The sequence below is a fragment of the Manihot esculenta genome, chromosome 10 (assembly GCF_001659605.2).
Source record: "Manihot esculenta cultivar AM560-2 chromosome 10, M.esculenta_v8, whole genome shotgun sequence".
Lineage (NCBI taxonomy): Eukaryota > Viridiplantae > Streptophyta > Magnoliopsida > Malpighiales > Euphorbiaceae > Manihot > Manihot esculenta.
Genome location: NC_035170.2, coordinates 19,266,579 through 19,292,624, shown reverse-complemented (window position 1 = coordinate 19,292,624; position 26,046 = coordinate 19,266,579). Strand labels below are relative to the sequence as shown.

General features: G+C 38.0%; 1 protein-coding gene across 1 annotated transcript in view; it reads right to left on the bottom strand.

Moving 5' to 3' along the window:
* The window catches only part of LOC110624209 (transcription factor bHLH95), a 68,927-nt gene extending 45,485 nt beyond the window's left edge, over positions 1-23,442 (bottom strand). Inside the window, exons 1-3 of the mRNA XM_043960687.1 lie at positions 23,062-23,442; positions 21,690-22,157; positions 21,284-21,358 (exon numbers count right to left, since the gene is read on the bottom strand). Coding sequence (XP_043816622.1) covers positions 21,284-21,358; positions 21,690-22,157; positions 23,062-23,442 — 924 coding nt within the window. The remainder of the gene's footprint in view (positions 1-21,283; positions 21,359-21,689; positions 22,158-23,061) is intronic.
* Positions 23,443-26,046: the final 2,604 nt, after the last annotated feature.

Here is a 26,046-nt window from a genome sequence, read left to right as displayed (position 1 = left end):
TCCAGTTTCCGGGTCGTTACAGATAGCTCCTTCTTCAGTAGGTTCCCGCGGAGAAGGTCAATCAGCTCCAGCTTGGATTTTCTCCATGACCACTACAAAAATCTGTCGAAATAGTAACGAATATTAATAACAGATTTAAATCCGTTACAAATTTGTAATGGATTAGCAACGGATTTTGTATTCCATTACTAATTTTTATTATTTATGTAATACCCGGCTAGACTCCGGTATCGGAATTCCTACCGTCCGGTGGAATCTCGGATGTCGGAAGCCTCTAGTAGGGTAGAAACATGTTTTCATAAAATGTTTTAAGGTATTTCATGGTTTTAAGTATGAAAATTAAATGAGTTTTTGCATGAAAAGTCCTTGGAGGAAAACCCAGGTTCGGCCGCCGAAAGTCAAGTTCGGCCGCCGAACATGCATGCGTTTTGGAGGCACGTTAGGCCCCCGAAAGCATGAGTGAGGGAAGTCCAGGTTCGGCCGCCGAAAGTCAAGTTCGGCCGCCGAACATTGCATGGATGCGGAGGCACATTCGGCCCCCGAACGTGGCCTGGCCAGCCACTATAAATGGGGCACTTAGCCGAAATGGGCGAGCTTTCTCCCATTTTCGGCCACAGCGAGCTTCCGACCTTCCTCTTGCAAATCTTGTGATCTTCCTCCAAATCCCCACCATTTTTCTTGAGTTTTAACTTCTCATTTCAAGTTTTGAAGTTTTGAAACGAGTTTTGGAGCTTTGGGAACTCAGGAACTCATTTTCTTGGATCTCCAAGTTTAGGTCGTCTCTCTCTCGATCTTCAAGAGGTAAGAGCCGATCTTAAGCTCCTTGAATGTTTTAAGCAAGTTTTTATGAGTTCTTTGAGTAGAAATGCATGTTAGGTTATATGTTGAGTTTTATGGGTTATATTGATGATTTGAGCAATGTATGTTGATTTTTTTGTGTGTTTGAAGTGTTGTAGTTGGGGTATATGCTAGTTTGAGACCCCTAGGAACTTGTATGCATGTTTTAGTTGAGCTATATGCATGATTGGTGAGTTTGGAGGCGAAAATGCACAAAGGAGCCAAGTTTCTGCCCTTTGGCAGAAACCAGGTTCGGCAGCCGAAGGCACTTTCGGCCGCCGAACATGGCTGGTGAGGCAGGCCTTTCGGCTGCCGAAGTTGCCCCCGAAAAGAGACTTTCGTCTCTGTCTGGACTTTCGGCCGCCGAAGGTGCCGCCGAACATGCATGAGTTTCGTCTCTGTCTGGGAGTTTCGGCCGCCGAAGGTGCCGCCGAACCTGCCTGACTTTCGGCTCTGGAGGGACTTTCGGCCGCCGAACCTGCCGCCGAAAATGCCCTGTTCAGCCATTTCTTGCATGTTATTATGTGATTGTTTCACGATGTTTTAGGGAGTTTTTGGGGAGTATATTAGAGTTATGTTTATGTATGTTTGGTCCCTCATTGGAGTCCATCCGTGTAGGTTCGGACCCGAGGAACCGAGGACCCCAGCAGTGAGCCAGCTGCTACAGAGTTTGTCAGAGCTAGCCAGAGGTGAGTGGAATACACCCTAAGTCTTAAATTAAATGAAATATAAATTTTGAGCATGATCCATGCATCATGAATGCCGTGAGATATAGTAGGTTGCTTGCATTAGTATTCACGAATATGTTGCACTGCATTATGATGTTGATGTGGATTGGTTATTGGATGATCCTTTAGTCCTCATATGATACGATGATGTTATGGCATGATATGGTATGGAAGTCCAGGTTGTACCCATTCTACGTCCCTGGCACGATGTAAGAGAAAGTCCAGGTTGTACCCATTCTACGTCCCTGGCACAGTTGGTCCATATGATATGTTATGATAAGGGAAAGACCGGTTGACCCATTCTACGTCCCGGCACAGTTGGACCTATGTAGAGGACTATAGGTGACAATACCATCCGAGATGTGATTTGCTGTGATGTGTTGCATTCCATGAAAGCATGAAATTTTAATATATTGTTTTCTACCATTCTGCTCACTGGGCTTTGTAGCTCACCCCTCTCCCCTAACCCCAGATGTGCAGGTACAGGGTAGACCAGGAGGTTAGCCAGAGTTTGAAGTATGTCTTATGTTGTAATAGTTAGATAGTGGACATGACAAATGTATTATGATGTAATGTAAGAGATTTCAGTATGTTATGTAATGAGGTATATTGAGGATATAGATGTGCTTGACCCTATGAGTATTGTAATCCCTCGTTGATGCATGATCTTAGATATTTAATGATACAGAATGTTAGCCAACTCATCTCATGTTGTATCGCCCGTTGGGGCATTTTTGAGATCCCACAGAGGGATCATGATTATAACCATGACTATGTACATGTATGTTCAGGTTGAGTTGGTGTATGAGAAATGAAAGAAAAGTTTTAAATTTTTATGCATGTTGTTGATCATGTATGGGATTATACAGGTTTACAGGATGTATGTTTGGCTTGCTACGGGTCCCGGCGGCCTTAAGTCGACCCGGATCCTAGCGCCGGTAGCGGTCCGATTTTCGGGTCGTTACAGAATGGTATCAGAGCCCTAGGTTCATAGGATCGGACCTAGAGTGTCGGGCTCATAGATGTTATAGAAGGTCAAGCACAATAGGAAAGGTCATGTCCACTAGGATAGGATGTTGAGTCCTGTCTTGCATGATGATGTGAAATGCCATGATTTTATACATGTGCATTAATGATATGCTATGATATGAATGATGTATATGTGATGAGGGTTCATGTGTGCCCACATGAATCATATGATGCTAATGTTTGTATGATGTGTACTGTTTTCAGAAAACAGGATGAGAGGAACTCGTCGATCTGCACGATTGACTGGAGTGCCACCTGAGGATGAGGGCACGAGCGCCCGTCCTCCCACATTGCCTAGGGCAATGTCTTGTAGAGCCAACAGAGAAAGAGTGTCAAGGGACCCTAGAAGGTCTTTTGATGCTAGCAGAAGGGGGACAGATAGAGGAGGAAGTTCTTCCGATGTGAGGGAGGTTACAGGAGAGGATCAGAGGAGGGATGGGAACCTGGATGTGAGCATAGAGGAAGAAGGGACAGGGGAGTCTCAGGGAGGCGTTCAGGCCTCGGGGTTTTGTTTTCCACCCCATTATCCACCCTTCCCACAGGGTTCAGGGTATCCGATGGGAGGTACATCGGATTACTCCAGCTTTAACCCCTACCCTACCTACATGCCTTATCCACCTTTCTATCCACCTTACACACAGTACCCAGCATATCCACCCTCACCTTTCTATCCAAACCCGGCAAACCCCACCTCGGGGAACGCTGCACCTCCACCTCCACCACCTACAGAACCAGCAGCCCCAGTTACTCAACCTCCTAGACCTAGCTCAGCTGATGGGAGCAAGGTAAAGATGACAGATTACCTCAAGCTAGATGCTCCCAAATACAAGTCAGGGGACGACCCCTTTGAGTATCTGAGAGTGGTGAAGACAATAACTGATGAGCTAGGGGCAAGTGACAGCAGGGCCATTCAGATGGCAGGGTTCACTTTAAAGTGCAAGAAGGCACGGGAATGGTTCAAGTGTTATGTGGACCCGAGACTAGACGGTATGACATGGGAAGAATTTGCGAATGAGTTCGCTGGATGGGCTTTTCCAGACAGTTCCAGAGAACTGAAGATGATTGAGTTTGAGCAACTGAGGCAGTCAGAGCACATGGGTGTAGAGGAGTTCACAGATAAATTCTTGGAGCTATTGCCTTTTTCAGGGCAAGCTCTAGATACAGATATGAAGAAAGCCAAGAGGAATGTTATGAAGCTGCATTCCAGGTACTCCTCACTGATTCAGTCAGCTGAGAGAGAAAGTTTCCACACTGTGGTGGATATGGCTCGAAGAATGGAGGCAAGTGCTATAGTTGAAGGGTCAGTGAAGCAGTCAGTGACCCAGTCTTCAGGGGTTAAGACCCCAGGCAGAGGAGGACCAGGGTTCTCTTCTCAGAGCTCAGGTAAGAAGAGGTGGGATAACACCACCAGGAAGCCGAAGAAGAATAAGTTTTGGAACAAGTTGAAATCCGGTCTGGGATTTGGCGGTGGCTCGAGCTCAGGCTCAGATGGTACAGAATGTCAGAGATGTGGAAGACCGCACAGGGGAGTGTGTCGAGCTGGGACTAATGCATGTTTCAGATGTGGACAGGAGGGACACATAGCTCGGGATTGTCCTAGAGCGCCTTTTATGGGCCAGCCCCAGCAGACAGCTTCTGGTAGTGTGGCACAGCCAGCAGTTCCAGCCACAACTCAGGGCGGTGGCAGAGGTAGAGGGAGAGGGGCAGCCTCTTCTTCTGGTTCCCGAGGTGAAGGTCCATCAGCTCCAGCCAGGATCTTCACCATGACTCAGCAGGAGGCTAACACATCCAACACCCTGGTGTCAGGTAATCTCGTCATTGGGTGTTCTGATGTGTATGCATTAATGGACCCGGGTGCATCTCATTCATTTATTGCTCCGAGAGCCGCTGAGAGGTTGGGTCTGATAGTCTCTGGGTTAGAGTGTCCCCTATGGGTCAGTGGACCCAAGTGTGACCCGTCAGTGGCAGTGTCAGTCTGCCAGTACAGTCCAGTTTTTGTTGAGGGAAGATGCCTCTCCGCCGACCTTGTGGTTCTAGATTTGACAGACTTTGACGTCATTCTAGGGATGGATTGGCTATCTACCCATGGTGCTACCTTGGACTGCAGAGACAAGGTAGTCAGGTTCAGAGATCAGGATGGGTCAGAGGTCGTCTTCAGAGGAGACAAGAGGGGCACACCTAGAGGTCTGATATCAGCTCTTCAGGCTCGTAGGTTGCTTAGGAAGGGATGTCAGGGGTACTTAGCTCATGTGAGAGAGCTAGACAGTCAGGTTAGGGAGCCAGCCTCGGTGCCAGTTGTCAGAGAGTTTCAGGATGTCTTTCCTGATGAGCTTCCAGGTTTACCACCTGCTAGGGAGATAGAGTTTGAGATAGAGTTGGTGCCTGGAACTAGACCAATCTCTATCCCTCCCTACAGGATGGCCCCAGCAGAGTTAAAGGAGTTGAAAGAGCAATTGCAGGAGCTGGTAGAAAAGGGCTTCATCCGACAGAGTACCTCACCTTGGGGTGCTCCGGTCTTGTTTGTGAGGAAGAAGGATGGATCCCTTAGACTTTGTATCGACTACAGGCAGTTGAACAAAGTCACTACCAAGAATAGGTACCCTCTGCCAAGGATCGATGATCTATTCGACCAGCTAGCAGGAGCGGGTTGCTTCTCCAAAATAGATCTGAGATCGAGGTACCATCAGCTAAGGATAAGGGATGAAGACGTGCCAAAGACAGCTTTCAGGACCAGATATGGGCATTTTGAGTTCCTTGTAATGCCGTTCGGGTTAACCAATGCCCCTGCAGCATTCATGGATCTCATGAACAGAGTGTTTAGCCAGTACCTGGATCACTTCGTTATTGTCTTTATAGATGATATATTAGTGTATTCCAGGAATGCAGAGGAGCATGCCCATCATCTGCGGTTGGTCTTGCAGACTTTGAGGGAACATGGCTTGTATGCCAAGTTCTCTAAATGTGAGTTCTGGCTGAGGAGCATTTCGTTCTTGGGGCACGTAGTGTCAGAGAATGGGATTGAGGTAGACCCCAAGAAGACAGAAACTGTGGTTAACTAGCCTAGACCCACTTCAGTGACGGAGATCAAGAGTTTCTTGGGTTTGGCAGGTTACTACAGGAGGTTCGTTCAGGACTTCTCGAAAATAGCAGCTCCTCTAACCAGACTAACCAGGAAGAATCAGAAATTTCTGTGGACCGACCAGTGCGAAGAGAGTTTTGAAGAGCTTAAGAAGAGGTTGACTTCAGCACCAGTTTTAGCTCTGCCATCTAGTGATGAGGACTTTACAGTCTTTTGTGATGCATCCCGTGTGGGACTGGGTTGTGTACTAATGCAGAATGAGAGGGTGATTGCTTATGCTTCTAGACAGCTAAAGAAGCATGAGTTGAATTACCCCACGCATGACCTAGAGATGGCAGCAGTAATCTTTGCACTCAAGATGTGGAGGCACTACCTCTATGGGGTAAAATGTGAGATCTTTACAGATCATAAGAGCCTGCAGTACATCTTGAGTCAGAGAGATTTGAACTTGAGACAGAGGAGATGGGTGGAGCTGCTGAGTGACTATGATTGTAAGATTCAGTACCATCCGGGTAAGGCGAATGTCGTGGCAGACGCCCTAAGCCGGAAGTCACTAGGCAGTTTATCCCACATATCGGCAGAGAGGAGGCCAGTGGTGAAGGAGTTTTACAAGCTCATTGAGGAAGGTCTACAGATGGAGTTGTCTGGTACAGGTGCCTTGGTGGCCCAGATGAGAGTGGCACCCGTGTTTCTGGAGCAGGTGGCTCGGAAACAGCATGAGGACCCGGAGTTAGTGAAGATTGCCAGGACTGTTCAGTCAGGCAATGATAGTGAGTTCAGATTCGACAGCAAGGGGATCCTCCGCTATGGGAGCAGACTATGTGTGCCAGATGACATAGGGATAAAAGGAGACATTATGAGAGAGGCTCATAATGCAAGATACAGCATTCACCCCGGAGCCACCAAGATGTATCGAGATCTAAGGAAAGTGTATTGGTGGCCAGCCATGAAGAAAGAAGTGGCACAGTTCGTGTCAGCCTGCGAAGTGTGTCAGAGGGTGAAGCTGGAACATCAGAAGCCGGCTGGAATGCTTAACCCGCTACCTATTCCAGAATGGAAATGGGAAAATATAGCTATGGACTTCGTAGTGGGGTTACCGGCGGCGTCCAACAGAGTGGACTCCATATGGGTGATTGTGGACAGACTCACCAAATCTGCTCACTTCATCCCTGTCAGGAGTGGCTACTCTGTGGACAAGTTGGCGCAGGTGTATGTAGATGAGATCGTCAGGCTGCATGGGGTTCCTGTTTCGATAGTGTCAGATAGAGGGCCCCAGTTCACTTCCAGATTTTGGCGGAGTCTGCAGAATGCCATGGGTACTAGGTTGGATTTCAGTACTGCCTTCCACCCCCAGACTGATGGACAGTCGGAAAGGACCATCCAGACTATCGAGGATATGCTCAGAATATGTGTGCTGGACTTTGGCGGTTCTTGGAGGCAGCATCTACCTTTGGTGGAGTTTGCCTACAATAACAGCCATCATGCTAGCATCGGGATGGCTCCATATGAAGCTTTGTACGGAAGGAAGTGCAGATCACCTGTTTGCTGGGAGGAAGTTGGGGAAAAGGCCTTGGCAGGGCCTGAGCTAGTAGAGATCACCAGCAGGGTAGTACCCATAATCAGAGAAAGAATCAAGACTGCTGCAAGCAGACAGAAGAGCTATGCAGACGTCCGCAGGAGACAGTTAGAGTTTCAGGAGGGGGATCTGGTATTGCTCAAGGTGTCTCCAATGAAGGGAGTGGTTCGCTTCGGGAAGAAAGGTAAACTAGCCCCACGATACATCGGACCCTTTGAAATCTTGCAAAAGATTGGGAATGTGTCGTACAAGCTGGATTTACTTGCTTCAATGGCGAGAATCCATCTGGTTTTCCATGTTTCAATGTTGAGGAAGTTTGTGTCAGATCCGAGCAAGGTTCTTAGTGAGCCTGATGTGGAGGTCCAAGAGGATCTCACCTATGTTGAACAGCCAATACGGATCATAGACACCCAGATCAGAAAGCTAAGGAACAAGGAAATCCCGATGGTGAAAGTCCTGTGGAACCACCACAATTTGGAAGAATGCACTTGGGAGACACGGGAGTCTATGCTCCAGCAGTACCCTCATCTCTTTTAAGGTTAGATCCCTATGCGTTTATGTGCTATATATGTATGTTATGCTTTATGCCATGCTATGTGTGCTAGTTGAGATACATTCGGGGACGAATGTTCTTAAGGGGGGGAGAATGTAATACCCGGCTAGACTCCGGTATCGGAATTCCTACCGTCCGGTGGAATCTCGGATGTCGGAAGCCTCTAGTAGGGTAGAAACATGTTTTCATAAAATGTTTTAAGGTATTTCATGGTTTTAAGTATGAAAATTAAATGAGTTTTTGCATGAAAAGTCCTTGGAGGAAAACCCAGGTTCGGCCACCGAAAGTCAAGTTCGGCCGCCGAACATGCATGCGTTTTGGAGGCACGTTAGGCCCCCGAAAGCATGAGTGAGGGAAGTCCAGGTTCGGCCGCCGAAAGTCAAGTTCGGCCGCCGAACATTGCATGGATGCGGAGGCACATTCGGCCCCCGAACGTGGCCTGGCCAGCCACTATAAATGGGGCACTTAGCCGAAATGGGCGAGCTTTCTCCCATTTTCGGCCACAGCGAGCTTCCGACCTTCCTCTTGCAAATCTTGTGATCTTCCTCCAAATCCCCACCATTTTTCTTGAGTTTTAACTTCTCATTTCAAGTTTTGAAGTGTTGAAACGAGTTTTGGAGCTTTGGGAACTCAGGAACTCATTTTCTTGGATCTCCAAGTTTAGGTCGTCTCTCTCTCGATCTTCAAGAGGTAAGAGCCGATCTTAAGCTCCTTGAATGTTTTAAGCAAGTTTTTATGAGTTCTTTGAGTAGAAATGCATGTTAGGTTATATGTTGAGTTTATGGGTTATATTGATGATTTGAGCAATGTATGTTGATTTTTTGTGTGTTTGAAGTGTTGTAGTTGGGGTATATGCTAGTTTGAGACCCCTAGGAACTTGTATGCATGTTTTAGTTGAGCTATATGCATGATTGGTGAGTTTGGAGGCGAAAATGCACAAAGGAGCCAAGTTTCTGCCCTTTGGCAGAAACCAGGTTCGGCAGCCGAAGGCACTTTCGGCCGCCGAACATGGCTGGTGAGGCAGGCCTTTCAGTTGCCGAAGTTGCCCCCGAAAAGAGACTTTCGTCTCTGTCTGGGACTTTCGGCCGCCGAAGGTGCCGCCGAACATGCATGAGTTTCGTCTCTGCCTGGGAGTTTCGGCCGCCGAAGGTGCCGCCGAACCTGCCTGACTTTCGGCTCTGGAGGGACTTTCGGCCGCCGAACCTGCCGCCGAAAATGCCCTGTTCAGCCATTTCTTGCATGTTATTATGTGATTGTTTCACGATGTTTTAGGGGGTTTTTGGGGAGTATATTAGAGTTATGTTTATGTATGTTTGGTCCCTCATTGGAGTCCATCCGTGTAGGTTCGGACCCGAGGAACCGAGGACCCCAGCAGTGAGCCAGCTGCTACAGAGTTTGTCAGAGCTAGCCAGAGGTGAGTGGAATAAACCCTAAGTCTTAAATTAAATGAAATATAAATTTTGAGCATGATCCATGCATCATGAATGCCATGAGATATAGTAGGTTGCTTGCATTAGTATTCACGAATATGTTGCACTGCATTATGATGTTGATGTGGATTGGTTATTGGATGATCCTTTAGTCCTCATATGATACGATGATGTTATGGCATGATATGGTATGGAAGTCCAGGTTGTACCCATTCTACGTCCCTGGCACAGTTGGTCCATATGATATGTTATGATAAGGGAAAGACCGGTTGACCCATTCTACGTCCCGGCACAGTTGGACCTATGTAGAGGACTATAGGTGACAATACCATCCGAGATGTGATTTGCTGTGATGTGTTGCATTCCATGAAAGCATGAAATTTTAATATATTGTTTTCTACCATTCTGCTCACTGGGCTTTGTAGCTCACCCCTCTCCCCTAACCCAGATGTGCAGGTACAGGGTAGACCAGGAGGTTAGCCAGAGTTTGAAGTATGTCTTATGTTGTAATAGTTAGATAGTGGACATGACAAATGTATTATGACGTAATGTAAGAGATTTCAGTATGTTATGTAAGGAGGTATATTGAGGATATAGATGTGCTTGACCCTATGAGTATTGTAATCCCTCGTTGATGCATGATCTTAGATATTTAATGATACAGAATGTTAGCCAACTCATCTCATGTTGTATCGCCCGTTGGGGCATTTTTGAGATCCCACAGAGGGATCATGATTATAACCATGACTATGTACATGTATGTTCAGGTTGAGTTGGTGTGTGAGAAATGAAAGAAAAGTTTTAAATTTTTATGCATGTTGTTGATCATGTATGGGATTATACAGGTTTACAGGATGTATGTTTGGCTTGCTACGGGTCCCGGCGGCCTTAAGTCGACCCGGATCCTAGCGCCGGTAGCGGTCCGATTTTCGGGTCGTTACAATTTAGTAACGGATTAACAAATCCGTTACTAAATCTGTTACTTAATAAAATCTTTTACAAATTTAATAACTGATTTTGAAATCCGTTATAAATCCGTTACTAAATTAGCTAAAAATTAGTAACGGATCTTAATCCGTTGCTAAATTTATTACTAAATCGGTTACTAAATAAATAAATTAAATGAATAAAATAGTAACAGATTTAATAACGGAATGCAATCTATTATATAATTAATAACGGATTTAGTAACGGATTTAATCCGTTACTATTTTTTTTAACAAAAAATCAACTTTTTATTTTTTAAAATTTCATATTTTCTTTTTAAGTTAGTAACGGATATAATCTGTTACTAAATCCGTTACTGATTCGAAAATAGTAACGGATTCTATAATTCGTTACTAAATTTTAGAGAATAACATACCGCGCTTTTATTTTAAAATTCCGCCTTTTTATTTCTAGTTTAGTAATGGAAAAAATCTGTTACTAAATCCGTTATTAATATAAAAATTAGTAACAGATTTAGAAATTCGTTACTAAAATTTAGAGAATAATACCGCCTTTTTATTTTAATTTGTCCGCGTTTTTTTTAAATTTAGTAACGGATTCAATCCGTTACTAATTTGCGTATTTATACACTCACCCATTTTACCTCCCTTCATTTCATTCACTTTCTTTTTCCTCTTCTCTCCTCTTTCCATCATTTTTCCCTTATCTTATTTTCTTCTCTCATCTCCCTTCATTTCTTTCATTTCTTCTCTCCTCATTCCTTCATTTTTTCCTTATCTTATTTTCTTCTCTCAATTATTTTCTTCCATTTTCTCTTCAATTTTCTTTCATTTTTAATCTTCTTTTATCTCTTAATTTTTGTTTCATTTTCTTTATTTTCTCTCATATTTTTTTCTTTCATTTTCTTCTATTTTCTTTCATTTTCTTTCATTTTTTTTTTATTTTCTCTGCCACTTTCTATCATTTTTTCCCTTTACTTTCTTTTCTCTCATATATATACTCTAACTTTTTTCTTTCATTCTTTTCTATATCTTCATTTCTATTTATTTTTCTTCATTTTTTCTTCATCTTTCTCTCATTTTCTTTTCTTTTTTTCTCTTTTTTCTCATTTTATTTAATTCCCCTTTTCCTTATTCTCTCTTCATTTTTATCATTATTTTCTTCTATCTTCTTTTTTTTTTCTTATTTTTCTTTTGTATCTCATTTTTTTCCATTCTCTCACACTTTTTCATTTTTAAATTTTTCTCATGTAATTTTGTAAGAATTTTCTTATAAAATTAATAAAATTTAAAATATTAAAGTTAATATTTAATGTAAAATACAATGAAAAAATTAATAGTTTACCATAATTAAATTATTATTTAATGTAAAATATAATGAAATAAATTTAATAATTTAATACAATTTTTTAAATATTTTTTAAAAATTAACCACAAATTTAATAATGGAATATAAATTTAATATATTTTTTTATTTTTTATTTTATCAAATTAGTAACGGATTAGTAACAGATTTCTATTTGTTACTAAATTTAGTAACGGATTTAATTTATATATATTTATATATTTTTTAAAATTTTTATTAAATTAGTATTGGATTTTTAATCCATTACTAAATTTCATTACAAATCTGTTACTAAATCTGTTACAAAATTAGTAACGGATTGCTAATCGGTTACTATTGCATTAGCAACGAGGTTCATAGTAACGGATATAAATCCATTACTAATCCGTTACTAAACAAATTAGTAACGGGTTTTTCATTGATTAGTAATGGAAAAATCCGTTACTAATCCAAAAAAATCTTGTAGTGGACCCAGCAGGAGGCTGACACATTGGACATGGCGATGACAGGTAATCTCACTCTCGTATGTTCTGATGTGTATGCTTTAATGAACCCTGATTCTTTTCTCTTCTTTTTGTTGCTTTGTGAGCCGTAGATAGGTTGGGTTTGATAGCTTCTGGGTTAGAGTGTCCTCTTTGGGTCAGTGGGCTCAAGTGTGATCCATCTGTGGCAGAGTCAGTCTGCCGGTATAGTTCAGAGTATGTTGAGGGTAGATGCCTTCCAGCCGACCTAGTGGTTCTAGATTTGACTGATTTTGACGTCATTCTAGGGATTGATTGGCTTTCTACTCATGGTGCTACCTTGGATAACAGAGACAAGGTAGTCAGGTTCAGAGTTTAGGATGGATCAGAGGTAGTCTTTAGAGGGGACAGAGTAGGGATACCTAGAGGTTGATATCAGCCCTACAGGCTCGTAGGTTGTTCAGGAGAGGTTGTCAGGAGTTTCTTGCTCATGTTAGAGAGCATAGCGGTCAGGTTAGGGAACCAGCTTCAGTGCCAGCAGTCGGAGAGTACTTAGATATTTTTCCAGATGAGCGGTCAGGTCTACCACTTGCTAGGGAGATAGAGTTTGAAATTGAAGTGATGATGAGAACCAGACCCATCTCTACCCCTCCCTACAGGGTGGCACCTGCAGAGTTAAAGGAGTTGTAAGAGCAGTTGCAAGAGTTGGTAGATAAGGGTTTCATCCGACCTAGTACCTCACCTTGGGGTGCTCTAGTGTTGTTTATGAGAATAAAGGATGGATCCTTAAGACCTTGTATCGGCTACAGGCAATTGAACAAAGTCACTATCAAGAGCAAGTATCTGTTACCTAGGATCGACGATCTATTTTAGACCAGCTAGCAGGAGCCGGTTGTTTCTCCAAGATAGATCTGAAATCCGGATATCACCAGTTAAGAATCAGAGAAGAAGATGTGCCAAAGACGACATTCAGGACAGATATGGCCATTATGAGTTCCTAGTGATGCCATTCGGGCTAATCAATGCCTTGCGGCATTCAGGGACCTCATGAGCAGAGTTTTTAGTCAGTTTCTGGATCACTTTGTTATTGTCTTTATTGACGATATCTTGGTGTATTCCAGAACGCAGAGGAGCATGCCCATTATCTGAGGACAGTGTTGCAGACCCTGAGAGAACATGGCTTAGATGCCCAGTTCTCCAAATGTGAGTTCCGGTTAAGGAGCATATCTTTCTTGGGTCATGATATGTCAGAAAAGGGTTTTGAGGTAGACCCTAAGAAAGTTAAAACTGTAGCTAACTAGCCCAGACCCACTACAGTAATGTGGATTAAGAGCTTTTGGGTTTGGCAGGTTACTACAGGAGGTTCATCCAAAACTTTTCCAGAGTTACTGCTCCTATGACTGGGTTGACCAAAAGGAATCAGAGGTTGGTTTAGTTAGGATAGTGTGAAGAAAGCTTTGAAAAGTCAAAGAGAAGGTTGACGTCAGCACCGGTGTCAGCTCTGCCCACCAGTAATGAAGACTTCACAGTGCTATGTGATGCATCTCGAGTGGGACTAGATTGTGTGTTAATGCAGTATGAGAAGGTAATTGCTTATGCTCCTAGGTAGTTGAAGGAGCATGAGTTGAATTACCCTACACCTGATCTAGAAATGGCAGTTGTGACCTTTACACTCAAGATGTAAAAGCATTACCTATATGGGATAAGATGTGAGATCTTTACAGGTCATAAAAATCCACAGTACATCTTGAGTCAAAAAGAGTTGAACCTGAGGCAGAGAAAATGGGTAGAATTGCTTAGTGATTATGGTTACAAGTTTCAGTACCATTCGGGTAAGACAAATGCTGTGACAGATGCCCTCAGCCGAAAATCACTTAGCAGTTTACCCATATTATAGCAAAGAGAAGGCCGGTGGTCAGAGAAAGAATCAGAACGGCTGTGAGCCAGCAGAAGTGTAAGCAGATGTCTGTAGAAGCTTGTAGTGTTTTAGGAGGGAGATATGGTGTTGCTCAAGGTGTCTCCTATGAAAGAGGTGGTTCGTTTTGGGAAGAAAGGTAAACTAGCTTCACGATATATCGGACCCTTTGAGGCCTTGCAAAAGGTCGGGGATGTATCGTACAAGTTGGGTTTACCTACTCCCATGGAGAGAATCAATCTGGTTTTTCATGTTTCCATGTTATGGAAGTTCGTGTCAAATCCGGGCAAGGTTCTTAATGAGCCAGATGTAGAGATCCTAGGAGATCTCACCTATGTTGAGCAGCCAGTGCGGATCCTAGACACGCAGATCAGAAAGCTGAGGAACAAGGAAAATCCCGATGGTGAAAGTCCTTTGGAATCACCACAATATGGAAGAGCGTACCTGGGAGACCCGGGAGTTCATGCTCCAGCAACATCTTCATCTCTTCTAAAGTGAGCGTTATAGGTTTTATGTGTTTCTCTTGATGCCATGCTTGTTTGTTGAACATTCGGGGACGAATGTTCTTAAAGGGGGGAAGAATGTAATACCCAGCTAGACCCTGGCACCGGAGTTCCTACCTCCGGAGGAATCTCCATTGGAATCCAAATTTCTCGGATGTCGGAAGCCTTCTAGAAGGGTAAAATAAAGGTTTTCTAAAATGTTTTTACATGTTTTTATGGTTTGATCAAGAAAGAAAATTGAGTTTTGAAAGAAAAGAAAGTTTTGAAGGGAAATGCCAGGTTCGGCCGCCGAAGGTGGCTCCCTTTTGCTGCCGCCGAACCCCAAGTTTGGCCGCCGAACATGGTAGGGTTGTGGAAGCACCTTTGGCCTCCAAAGGTGGTCTGGCCAGCCACCTATAAAAGGCCCCATGTCCGAAAATGGGCGAGTTTTCTCTCTCCATTTTCGGGCAAAGGTGAGTTCTTGACCCTCCATGGTTGATTTTATGTTTTCCTTCAAATCTCCCAGAGTTTTTATGAGTTTTGCCATGTTTTGAAGATTTTAAGCTAAGATCAAGGTTTTAGAAGCTTGGAGACCTCCGTAGTTCGTTTTCTCCACATCTCCAAGTTTTGGATCACATCTCCTCTCGATCTTCAAGAGGTAAGTGTAGATCCTCCTCTTCTTTCATGTTTTAAGTAAGTTTTGAGGGGTTTTAAGGGTATATGATGTATGTTTTAGAGTAGATCTAAAGTGTTAGGGTTTATGTATCCTTTATGATAAATGCATGCTTAATGTGATGTTTGTTGGGGTATAGGCTAGTTTTAAGCCCCTAAATGCTTGAATATGTGTTTATACATGCTTTTGTGTGAGTTGGTATGAGTTGAGAGGCTTTGGGGTGGCTGGATGTGCATGTGAGGCTCGGGTTCTACCCTTCGGGAGAGCCTAGGTTCGGCCGCCAAAGCCAGTTTCGGCTGCCGAACCTGCCTAGAGGCAGCTTTAGGCTGTCTAAACTCGGCCCCAAAAGTTTGGACTTTCGGCTCTGGAGGGGAGTTTCGGCCATGCCCCCGAAAGTGGGTGACTTTCGGATCTGGAAGGACTTTCGGTCGCCGAACCCTGCCCCCGAAAGTGTCTGACTTTCGGCTCTGGAGGGACTTTCGGCCGCCGAACCTGCCGCCGAAAGTGCCCTGTCCAGCCTTCCTTTGCATGTTTTCTATGATTGTTTTGTGATGTTTTAGGGGGTTTTTTGGGGAGATGTTTAGAGTTATGTTAGAGTATGTTTGGTCCCTCATTTGAGTCCACCTGTGTAGGATCGGACCTGAGAGACCGAGGAGGTCAGCAGTGAGCTAGCTGCTACAGAGTCAGTAAAGCGTCAGCCAGAGGTGAGTAGAACACAACTCTTTTATTTTAAAGAAAATAAACTTTTAAGCATGTTCATGCATCATGATTGCCATGTTTATAGGTTGTTGCATTAGAATCCACGAATATGACGCATTGCATTATTCATTGTTGATGTGGATGGATATTGGATGATCCATTAGCCCTCAATGTGATATGATATGATATGAGATGGAAAGACCAGGTGTGGCCGTATCGCCCCTGGCAATATGTATATGTAAGAGAAGACCAGGTGTGGCCGTATCGCCTCTGGCAATATGTAAGAGAAGACCAGGTGTGGCCATATCGCCCTTGGCACAGTTGGACATATTATGTTATGTTAAGAGGAAGTCCTGAGGAGTTCCGTCGAGGGCCGGGCATTTATTGGATATGTAGAGGGCTATTGGTGACAATACCATCTTAAGGTGATTTACTTGTGTTGTGATGCATTTCATGATGGCATATCTTTATAAACTGTTTTACTGTTCTGCTCACTGGGCTTTAGTAGCTCACCCCCTTCCCCTAACCCCCAGGTTTGCAGGACCAGAGGTAGCATAGGGAGTTAGCAAGGCTAATGGCCATGGTTATGTTATGTAATAGAGTGTTAGTGGACATGTAATGTAATGAAATGTAAAATGATGTAATGTAAAGTAATGTAATGAGGATTAGTATTGTGCTTAGCCCTAGTGTTTATTGTAAATCCCTGTTGTACATGATATTAATGTAAATGTTTTAATGATGAGACATATTGAACTAGGCTTGACATATGAGATGTTGACCCAACTGGAGCATTTGATGAGGGCTCCATTAAGGGGTTTTATGTATTCAGTTATGGTGCATGCATAGGTCAAGCTTGGTATATGTGAAAAATTTTAAAGTTTTATGAATATGTATGACCATGTATGGGATTTATCAGGCATGTCAGAATGTATAGTAGGCTTGCTACGGGTCCCGGCGACCTTATGTCGATCTGGATCCTAGCGCCGATAGCGGTCCGGTTTCCGGGTCGTTACAGCATCACAATTAGATTTTTACTTAGATTTTGGACAAATTTGGAGCTGAAAGTGTGAAAAGGAACCAACATAAGCTGTTTTAGAGCTGTTTTAAACTGGAAGGTACAGCCTTGCCAAGACTGTATGTAACAATCCGATTTTTCTTTACTTATTTTATTATTGATAAATGTTTTTAAATTTTTAAATTATTTTAATATTCTAAAAATTTTTTCAGACTTTCACGAATTTTTACGGTACCTAGTATTGAGCTAAAAGACCAAAAATAAAATTTTGAATTGAAAAAAAATCAGACTAATTGAATCGAACTGGTTTAATCAAACTAGTCGAATCGGATTGATCGAATCGGACTGACCCCACCCTTTTTTTCTCTTTGTGCAACGTCCTTCTCTTCTCCTCCATTTTCTTTTTTTCTTCTTTTCTTTTTTTCTTCTCTTTATCCTCTCTCTCTCTTCAATTTCTCCCTCTCCCGACCACCATTTCAAGCAAGATTAGTTTCTTTAGATTCCTCTCCTAACGAGTTTCACATAGATATTAAGATTGTCCGCTATCGTCACTTGGTTTGCACGAATCAAGTATCCAAAGTTTATAACTCTTTTTACCTTATCTCTAAGATTTCTCCCACACTAGACATCCCATTGAAAATCTAAAGCTACTAGCATGTTATACTCCTTTTTTCTCTTTCCGCAACGTCCTTCTCTTCTCCTCCATTTTCTTTTTTCTTCTTTTCTTTTTTTCTTCTCTTTATCGTCTCTCTCTCTCTTCAATTTCTCCCTCTCCCAACCACCATTTTAAGCAAGATTAGTTTCTTTAGATTCCTCTCCTCACAAGATTGCAAGATACTAAGATTGTCTGCCATCGTCACTTGGTTTGCACGAATCAAGAATCCAAAGTTTATAAATTTTTTTACCTTCTCTCTAAGATTTCTCCCACACTAGATATCCTATCAAAAATCTAAAGCCACCAGCATATTATACTTGTCGAGAGCTTATGTAGACACCAACCTTAAAATTTTTTGACACCAAAAAATTTAGAAACCCATAAGCTTGGCGGTGAGTTTTCAGGCTCTTAGAATTGTGTTTTTCATAAAATAAAATTATATTCTTACTTGTTGTGCTATGGGTTTCGTGAAAGTATCTTCATTTTGGAGAAATTCTATTGGCACTCGGGACTGCAATTTCAATTTGAATTGTGGGCTCCGAGACTGACCTCCAAAAAAGGTCAATATTATAGTTATTTTCACTATTTTCAGACGTTCCAAGCGCATTTCAAGTTTAGAATTAGCTTTGGTAAGTCTGAACTCAAAATTGTCATCTTACCATAGTTTCAATATTTATGTTGATATACTATTAAATATATTAGGTAGGATATAATAGAGTAAACACAATTATTATAATAAGGTATCATTATTGAGAACTCTAGAGAATATTGGTAGAATTTTAAAGGGCTTTCAGTATTTTACTGAACCGTAGAGATGTTAAGGCATATGAGTAAAAGTTTATAAGACGTAGTAATTAGGTAGTTTTAGTAAGCGCCAGATGAATAATATATTTTTGTGTTGCAAGCCTGAGGCCATTGTACTTGTGGAGATAGACGAATTGTGTTTATTTTGCAGGGAGGTTAGGTCCTAGGTATAGGGAAAACTCTGCAAAATTTTCGTTATAAGCTTAGAATGTCTTTGTCACTTTATTTATTTGCTTGTAGTCCATTTTTCATAATCTTGTGATGGCTTTATATAGATAGTATGAATCAATTATTTTCTTTCTAGCAAGACCGTTAGATGATGAGTCACCCCATTTTGTGAGCTAGATATTAATTATCTTTATAAATTCAATAATATTTATATTTATTTAACATGCCCATGCATCACTTATATTATATACCTAGTTGATATATTAGAAGCATCCTCTACTCTTTACATTATTTATTTTTGTGTTGTGCTGCCTTGGGGATAAGTTGGAGCTTTTATATACGTGTACAAGATGGATATGGATTCCGGGGGTAGGTACAACATATTATCTCATTGACTCTCAAGGATATGGATAGGCAAGTAGATACGACGCTATATTTCAATGACTATCGCCACTGCAGGATAGGTACAACACTATATTTCACTGATTCCTGCATAATGATTTAAATGAATGTATTGGATTGACAGAGCCAAGATATGAGATCGGCTCCCGTTATTTATTTTTGGATGAATGCATGAGTAGCTCCAATTTATCCTCTTATGCGAAGACTGTGTGACTACTTGATTGATGTATTTTTATCAGTAGGATTGCATTAGTATTAGATAGGTATAGAATTTATGATTATAATTAATGTCCACACTCATTGAGTAGATCGCTCACTCCTGTTCAAATATTTTTTTCATATGACAATTGTATTTTTTTGAGAGTCGACCTACAAATTCTTTCTCACAGTGTATCTATATTTTTATTATATTTTAGTATTTAATATTTTAATTTTAAAACTCCGCAGTAACTATTTACAGTATTTTCTAGGTTGTGAAAATTTTATTTCAACTAATATTTTTTTGTGATATTGGATTTCTGTTGGAGAGTTTAGCTTCTTATGATGTTACTATTATTATTTAATTAACTGAGAATGTTGTAAATTGTGAGGATGAGTTGAGCTCCTCAAAGTATTGAGTTTTATTCCCATGCAGGTTGGATGAGTTTTCTCCATGTTAATATATCCACTTTATGACGGAATTCTATCCTTGTAATTTCTTAATTTTTGAACTTTTCTTTTGGGCCAAATTTTATATTGATGTGATTTGAGACTTATTACGGGCTTTGGGGACCTTATGCCGGCCAAGTCCTAGTGCCGGTCCGACCCATGAAGTTGGATTGTGACATTGTGATACAAGCTCGACGAAAAGATTGTAGAATTTTTGTTTTGATAGCTGTGCAGAATTCAAATTGTTTCAGATAGTTGCAAATACGATCAGATTAAGGATTAAGATAACAACCATTGTAGGATTAGTTGATTTATTTTATTTCTTTTAAATTTTAAATATTATTTTTATATTTTTGTTGAAAAAAGCCTATATAAGGCTATTTTAGAAGTAGGATCTCATCCCCACACATCTCCTCATCTCTCATTTCGCCTTTTCCTCTCAGTTCCTCTAGTTGAATCCTTCTTTTCTTTTTCTTTTTATTTTTCTGCAATTTTTGTTATGCCTTTTAATATTTTTTTTTTTTCAGTTAAAAGTTAATTAAGTTGAGGTTTTATTTAAGTTATGAGATTTGTTCTTAATTTCTCTTTTTCTTAATTTTTATTTTTATTTTTTTCTGTTTTCGAAAAACACCAACTCCATTATTTTCTTTTTAAAAATTTAAGAAATCTATTGAATATCCTAAATTAACAACATATTGTTAATTAACTTAATTAAATATCTAATTATTTAATTAGGTTACTACAGGTAGTAATTAGCATATCTATTTATATTAATATACCGATTGACTTTGTTTAAATAATTGGCTTGCAATTGTTAATCAATTTTGGGTTCTTATTTTTTTAAAATAAATAATTAATTAAATCTAAGTACTTGATACGATTGTTAATTAATTAGAAATTAATATAGCGCTTCACAAATTAATTTAATTTTAAGAAAGAATTAGTAAAATTTTCTTGTTTGAATATTATAACGAAACAATAAAAAATTAAATGAATTATTTTTTGAATTAATGATCAACTGAATCATTTTATTTCTTTAATAATCTCTTTTAAAATTAACTTTTTCAATAGAAATTTCTTTATTTTAAATAAATCTACTTCTTCACTTGACATTTAATTTAAATGAAATTGAAATTTTTTAGAATTCCCACTCATTTACTCTATATACAAAAATTATTTAATTAGAAAAGAAGAAGTAATTTTAATTAACGAAAATTCCATGTCACATAAAACAGGCCATAGCGTGGGTGTCTCTTTTACTTCTTCTTCTACCTAAGCCAAAGTCAAAGTCAAAGGAGAAACATTAGATGCAAAAGGGTGACAACTGTTAAAAGGTGAAGGGAGGCACTACTTGTGAGGTAATCTGATTAAGGTATGGAGATTCCAAAAGCTTAAGTGAATGGCAAGCGTCATCATTTTTTCATCCAATCTTGTTGTATCAGTAGGCAGAGGAGTATTTGCCATGTCAGCAGGAAACTGAGAGTGAGAAGCCAGATGATCACCTTCATCTTGCATCTATGGTACTAAAGAAGTGCTACCAGCACTAGGGAACTTAGAATGAAGTTGCAGTCCTTGCATGTTTAAGACTGAATGATAGTAAGAATTGTATCACAACCTTCTATATAATGATCAAGATGCAATTATATTATATTCAAGTCCATAGACCAACTGGCCTTTAAGGTAACAAATTAAACTCTAGCATCAGCCTACTTCAGGCTTACATATCCCCCATTTGCTATACTGTTGGTATGAAGAATTCTAGCTTTTCTTATGAAAAAACAAAATCCTTATGAAACAGTTTTAGGGTTTGCTTTCCAAGTAATGCTTATGAAGATACCCAGCACATTATCTCACCTACAGCTTGTTTGTATGTTTCTTCCACTGGGATTGCTTCTGCAGAAGCTCTGTTTACCTGCATTAATTTTTTTTTTTTTTTTTGTAAGAATAAGTAAAATAAAATAGCATATATTGGGCTATTATTTTTAATTAAGACTCAACAAAATTAAAAATTATCTTTTATGGGACTGTTAGAATTTTTTTTTTAATACAATTAATTCCGAATTAAACTCAAATTCAAAACTTTTCAACTTTAAAAATAACTCCAGTACCACTGTTAGTGAATTATATTATGTTCATCGAGCTGGGGAAAAAAAAGTTTAATTAAATTGTTTCCTAGTTATACACAATTTATAAGAAAAGTACTGAAATTAATTTACTAAAAACATATATAAAAAGAAACTTACATGGGCATGAATCATGTACATGCTTTGATTGCAATCTGAGGAAACATGAGCAGAAATCATCTCAATGCTGTGCTTCTCCAACGCATAGCAGATAGTAGTGAAGAGGCCAGGTCTTTTGGAAGAGCAAATACTAATTTGTGCTTCATCACCACAAATATTCAAGACAACATTAGAAGAAGTCCATGTCTGAAAGAGCACAGGATACCTTTCAATTGGAAGCACATTATTTGAATTAGGTTTGGTTGAAACAATTGCCAATTTATTAAAACATCCATGATCTGCTAAGAATGACTCCCTTGATTGATCAGTTAGCTTTTGTGGGCAAACCGAAGAGATATTAGTTGGCTCATAAGAGAAAGTTGTGACACCTTGAAGCCTTTCAAGCTTTTGCTTTTGTAGCTTCTGTAGAGTTTGTTGCAGGGTTTTGATGTAGCTTATTGCCTCATCAACAATGGTGGACTTGTCTGCCTATAAATTAATTTAGCTAAAATTAAAAATTATTTTAACAAAAAGGAAGAAAATGATTATTAAATACATTTTGTACATTTTCATTTAAAAGAAATATAATATATAAATTTATGAGAATTATAGAGTGTTCGGTATATTTTAAATTTATTATTTTATTATTTTTTATGTATATCAAGTACGTTATCATTACATTCAGAATATTCAAAAATCTAGTAGAATGAGATAATTTTTCATTCAAATTAAATATTTAATTTATGACTTAAGATATGTTAATGTTGTTGGATTAAAAAATATAGTAAATTTGGAAAGAAATCCATTAGTGCATTATGGATAACATATAGCTTTCTATTCTTCCCTTTCAAGTCATATATATAAGAGAACATCCCTAATCTATGGAACTTTTGATGAACTTCTAATGATCACCAAGCATTTCTTTATGCTTAGGTACCAAAAGAATAATTAAGCAAATAGAATAAAGAATTTTTAAAACTCCCCATTAGCTTCTTATGATAAGAAGATATAAGTGTTATAAGATTTTTTTTAGTTCTTAAATTTAATGGAAAAATCAACCTAGAAAGAGAAAAAGTGAAAGGAAAAGTTGAGCAATAGCAACCCTTCTCTCTAACTGCCCATGAAGGAAGGGAACAAAAAAAAAATTCACCTTTAACGAATAAAAAAAAAAAAATCAAGAATGTCGAAAGCTAAGATAAGGCTTCCCTTCATTCTTAAATATAAAAAGTTAATAGCTTTGCTAACAAAACTCACCCATAATTAAATAGATTGCACCAAAATCATGAAAGAAGAAGAGAAAAATGGTAATTAATTGAACAGGCTATAGTAAGCTGCTTAGCTTTAATGTATGTATATATATATATATATATATTGAAGCTTGTAGGTGCTTTACCTTAGGAGGAAGTTGAGGAAGCAAAGCATGAAGATTAGCAAACATATTCCTCATCTTCTTTCTCCTTTCTCTTTCTGTCCATATATGTATCTCATGATCTGATTCACCGCCGCCGCCGCCGCCGCTGCCACCACCAGTTCCTTTTTGGTGTTTGCCGTCACTGTCATCACTTCCTTTGTCATTTTTATTCGTGTCACCTCGACTTGGCTTACTCTTAGCTAATTCTTTCCCTAGTTGTGTTTGATCATTATTAAGAGGGTTGGAACTGTGAATCAACTTCTTTTCTGATTTCTCAGCTGAAGTATTGTCGGAATTGGATAGAAGCCATGTCTGGTTTTCCCATAAGAAAGCTTCATGATGATGAGGTCCTTCTTTAGACATGGATAGATAGAAGAAAGAAGGAGTTGGTGATGTGAGGAAGAAGAATAAGAGAAAGGAGGCGTTTAAAAAGGAGGTCAAGTGAAGGGAGAGAGAAATGATTAAGGTGGCAATAGAAGGAAGATGGCCAAAATATAATCATAAGGCAATGCCGTTACTTAGGTCTAAAACAAAAACGGAAAATATATATATGCTAACCGCGTTGCCAAAATAAATAATTAAAAAGATAGATTTCTTTCCTTTTACTTGGACCCACTTGTCTAAACCAAACATATTCCTTTCCACATCATAAGTTACGATTAATATTCAAAGATTATTACCAAAAGTGTCCTAAGCTAGGTTGGATTTTCAGACAAATTTTAAACTAAAAGTATTTCATACTCAGACTTTTGGATGTCATTCCATTTTACCCTTAATGGTTATTAATTAATATAAATTATTATAATTTTTTTAGAGTATAAAATAAATACTAGAAGGATCCTAATAAATTTAAATTTTGAAATTTCAACATTAAAAAATTTTTTATTTAAATACCATTTTCGAACTAATTTTCGATTAATCTCATATTCCATGGAATGCGGAAAAGAAAATTGAGAGATAATTTAAAACTCTGAAATATATGTTCTTTCTCTTGCAAAAATATGAATCTTAAATTATTTTTTTAATGCTCCCATTATTTTATTTATATATATATATATATCTTATTTATTTAATTATGGTTATCCATAAATCTGGAATGATATGTATTTTTAATTTTTAGAAAGCCTATTTAATTTATATATTAGTATATAATTGTTTTAAAAATTCTATCAGAAGAAAATTGATAAATAATCAATTTTAATGTGTTTTTACATTTCTAAAAATAATTTTCAAAACGTGACAATTTATCTCAATTCATATCTCACAATTAAATAATTAATTTTTTTTTATCCTTAATAAGTAGGTTATTCTTCTAATAAATAAGTAAGGAAAAACATACTTACTTGCCTTTTATAATATCATAGATAGATTTTCATTATCAACTTTTCATCGTTTAGTCATTGATTGTCGATCGTTAACAATTACAAATGACGCAAAATTAATTTATCATATATTGCAAAGGCTCCACAAAAAGAAGTAAAAAATAAAATAAAAAATGTTTAAAATATTTGTTTACACACACATATTTAAATTATTATTATTATTATTATTATTTTTATTATCCAATTAATTTCTTTCACCAAACTATTCATTACTAGAAGCTTATTGTCTATGAAGAAAAATGTTTACAATTTCAAAGAAAAGAAGTAATTAAACAAAACATAATTAAGTCTTAAAGTGTATTGTATTTTTATGTTATAAATTTAGATTTATTTTAAAAAAAAACGTTACTATTAAAAGAATAGCATAAACTCTAAAAATTTGAATTTCTATATAATATAGTCCATAGTTGTTTTCCTGGAAAATTCTTGGACAAGAAAGACAATTGATTGTAAATAGTGATAAATGAGTGAACATTGTCAGAGAGAGTAATATTTTAGATAAATTAAATTAAATTAAAAAAGCGTTACATGCAAATGTAATCATTAAATGTCAGCTTCTTTAGGTTACGTAAGCTACTTTTCTCAAGCTTCTTTATTATTATTATTATTATTTACTTTTACTATATCCACTTAATTAAAAATAACAAAATTAAATTAAATTTAAAATTTCAAGATTTAGATATATTTTAATCCAGTGAATTAAATATTTTAAGTGTTTCTCAAGCTTTTTAGTTTATCATCTTTCTTCACATATCACTATTATATAAATAAATTTAAAATATCCACTAAAAAATATTATTTTGTATATTTAAATTATAATTATAAAATTCAAATGAGATTTTTAAGATAATGAATTAAATTTTATAAGATAATAGATTTCAAGGATTTTAATGTTAAAAATCCTTTCTTTCCTATTATAAAATTGTTTTTACAAAAGTTATGCATATTGACATTAAGATTTCAAATGTTTTTCCTTGGCAATAGTTTTGACTCCACTACTTCTGTTTATTATTAAACCGACTATTAATTAAAATGATAAATTGTAAATTAAAATTTAATTATAGATGATATTAAAATATCATACAATTTTAATAAATATTCAAATAGATTATTACCTAAAATAGTGAATATATATACATACACACAACAATATTAAAACTTTTTTATATAATAATTAAGGATTACTAAATTAATCTATACAAATTAATATTAGATAATTCTAAAAAGGATTTTTAAAACAATTATTATAATATTTTTAATGTGGATGATAATTCAATTTTTAATTAAATATATTAAAATTAAGATAATTATTATAATATTAAATTGTTATATTGATATTTTTAAAAAAAATTATTATAAGATAATGAATTGATGATATATTTTTTATTTATTTAGTTTATTAATTTTAATAAAGTTAATATACATATATATTTTAAACTATTATAATAATAGAGTTAATGGCAAAAAAAAATTTATACTTTTGATTTTGCTCCAATTATATTTGATATTTTTTTTATCGATCGAAATCTTCAATCATATCCTGTCATTTTAAAAAATTAATAAAATTGTCACGTATTTGTCACGT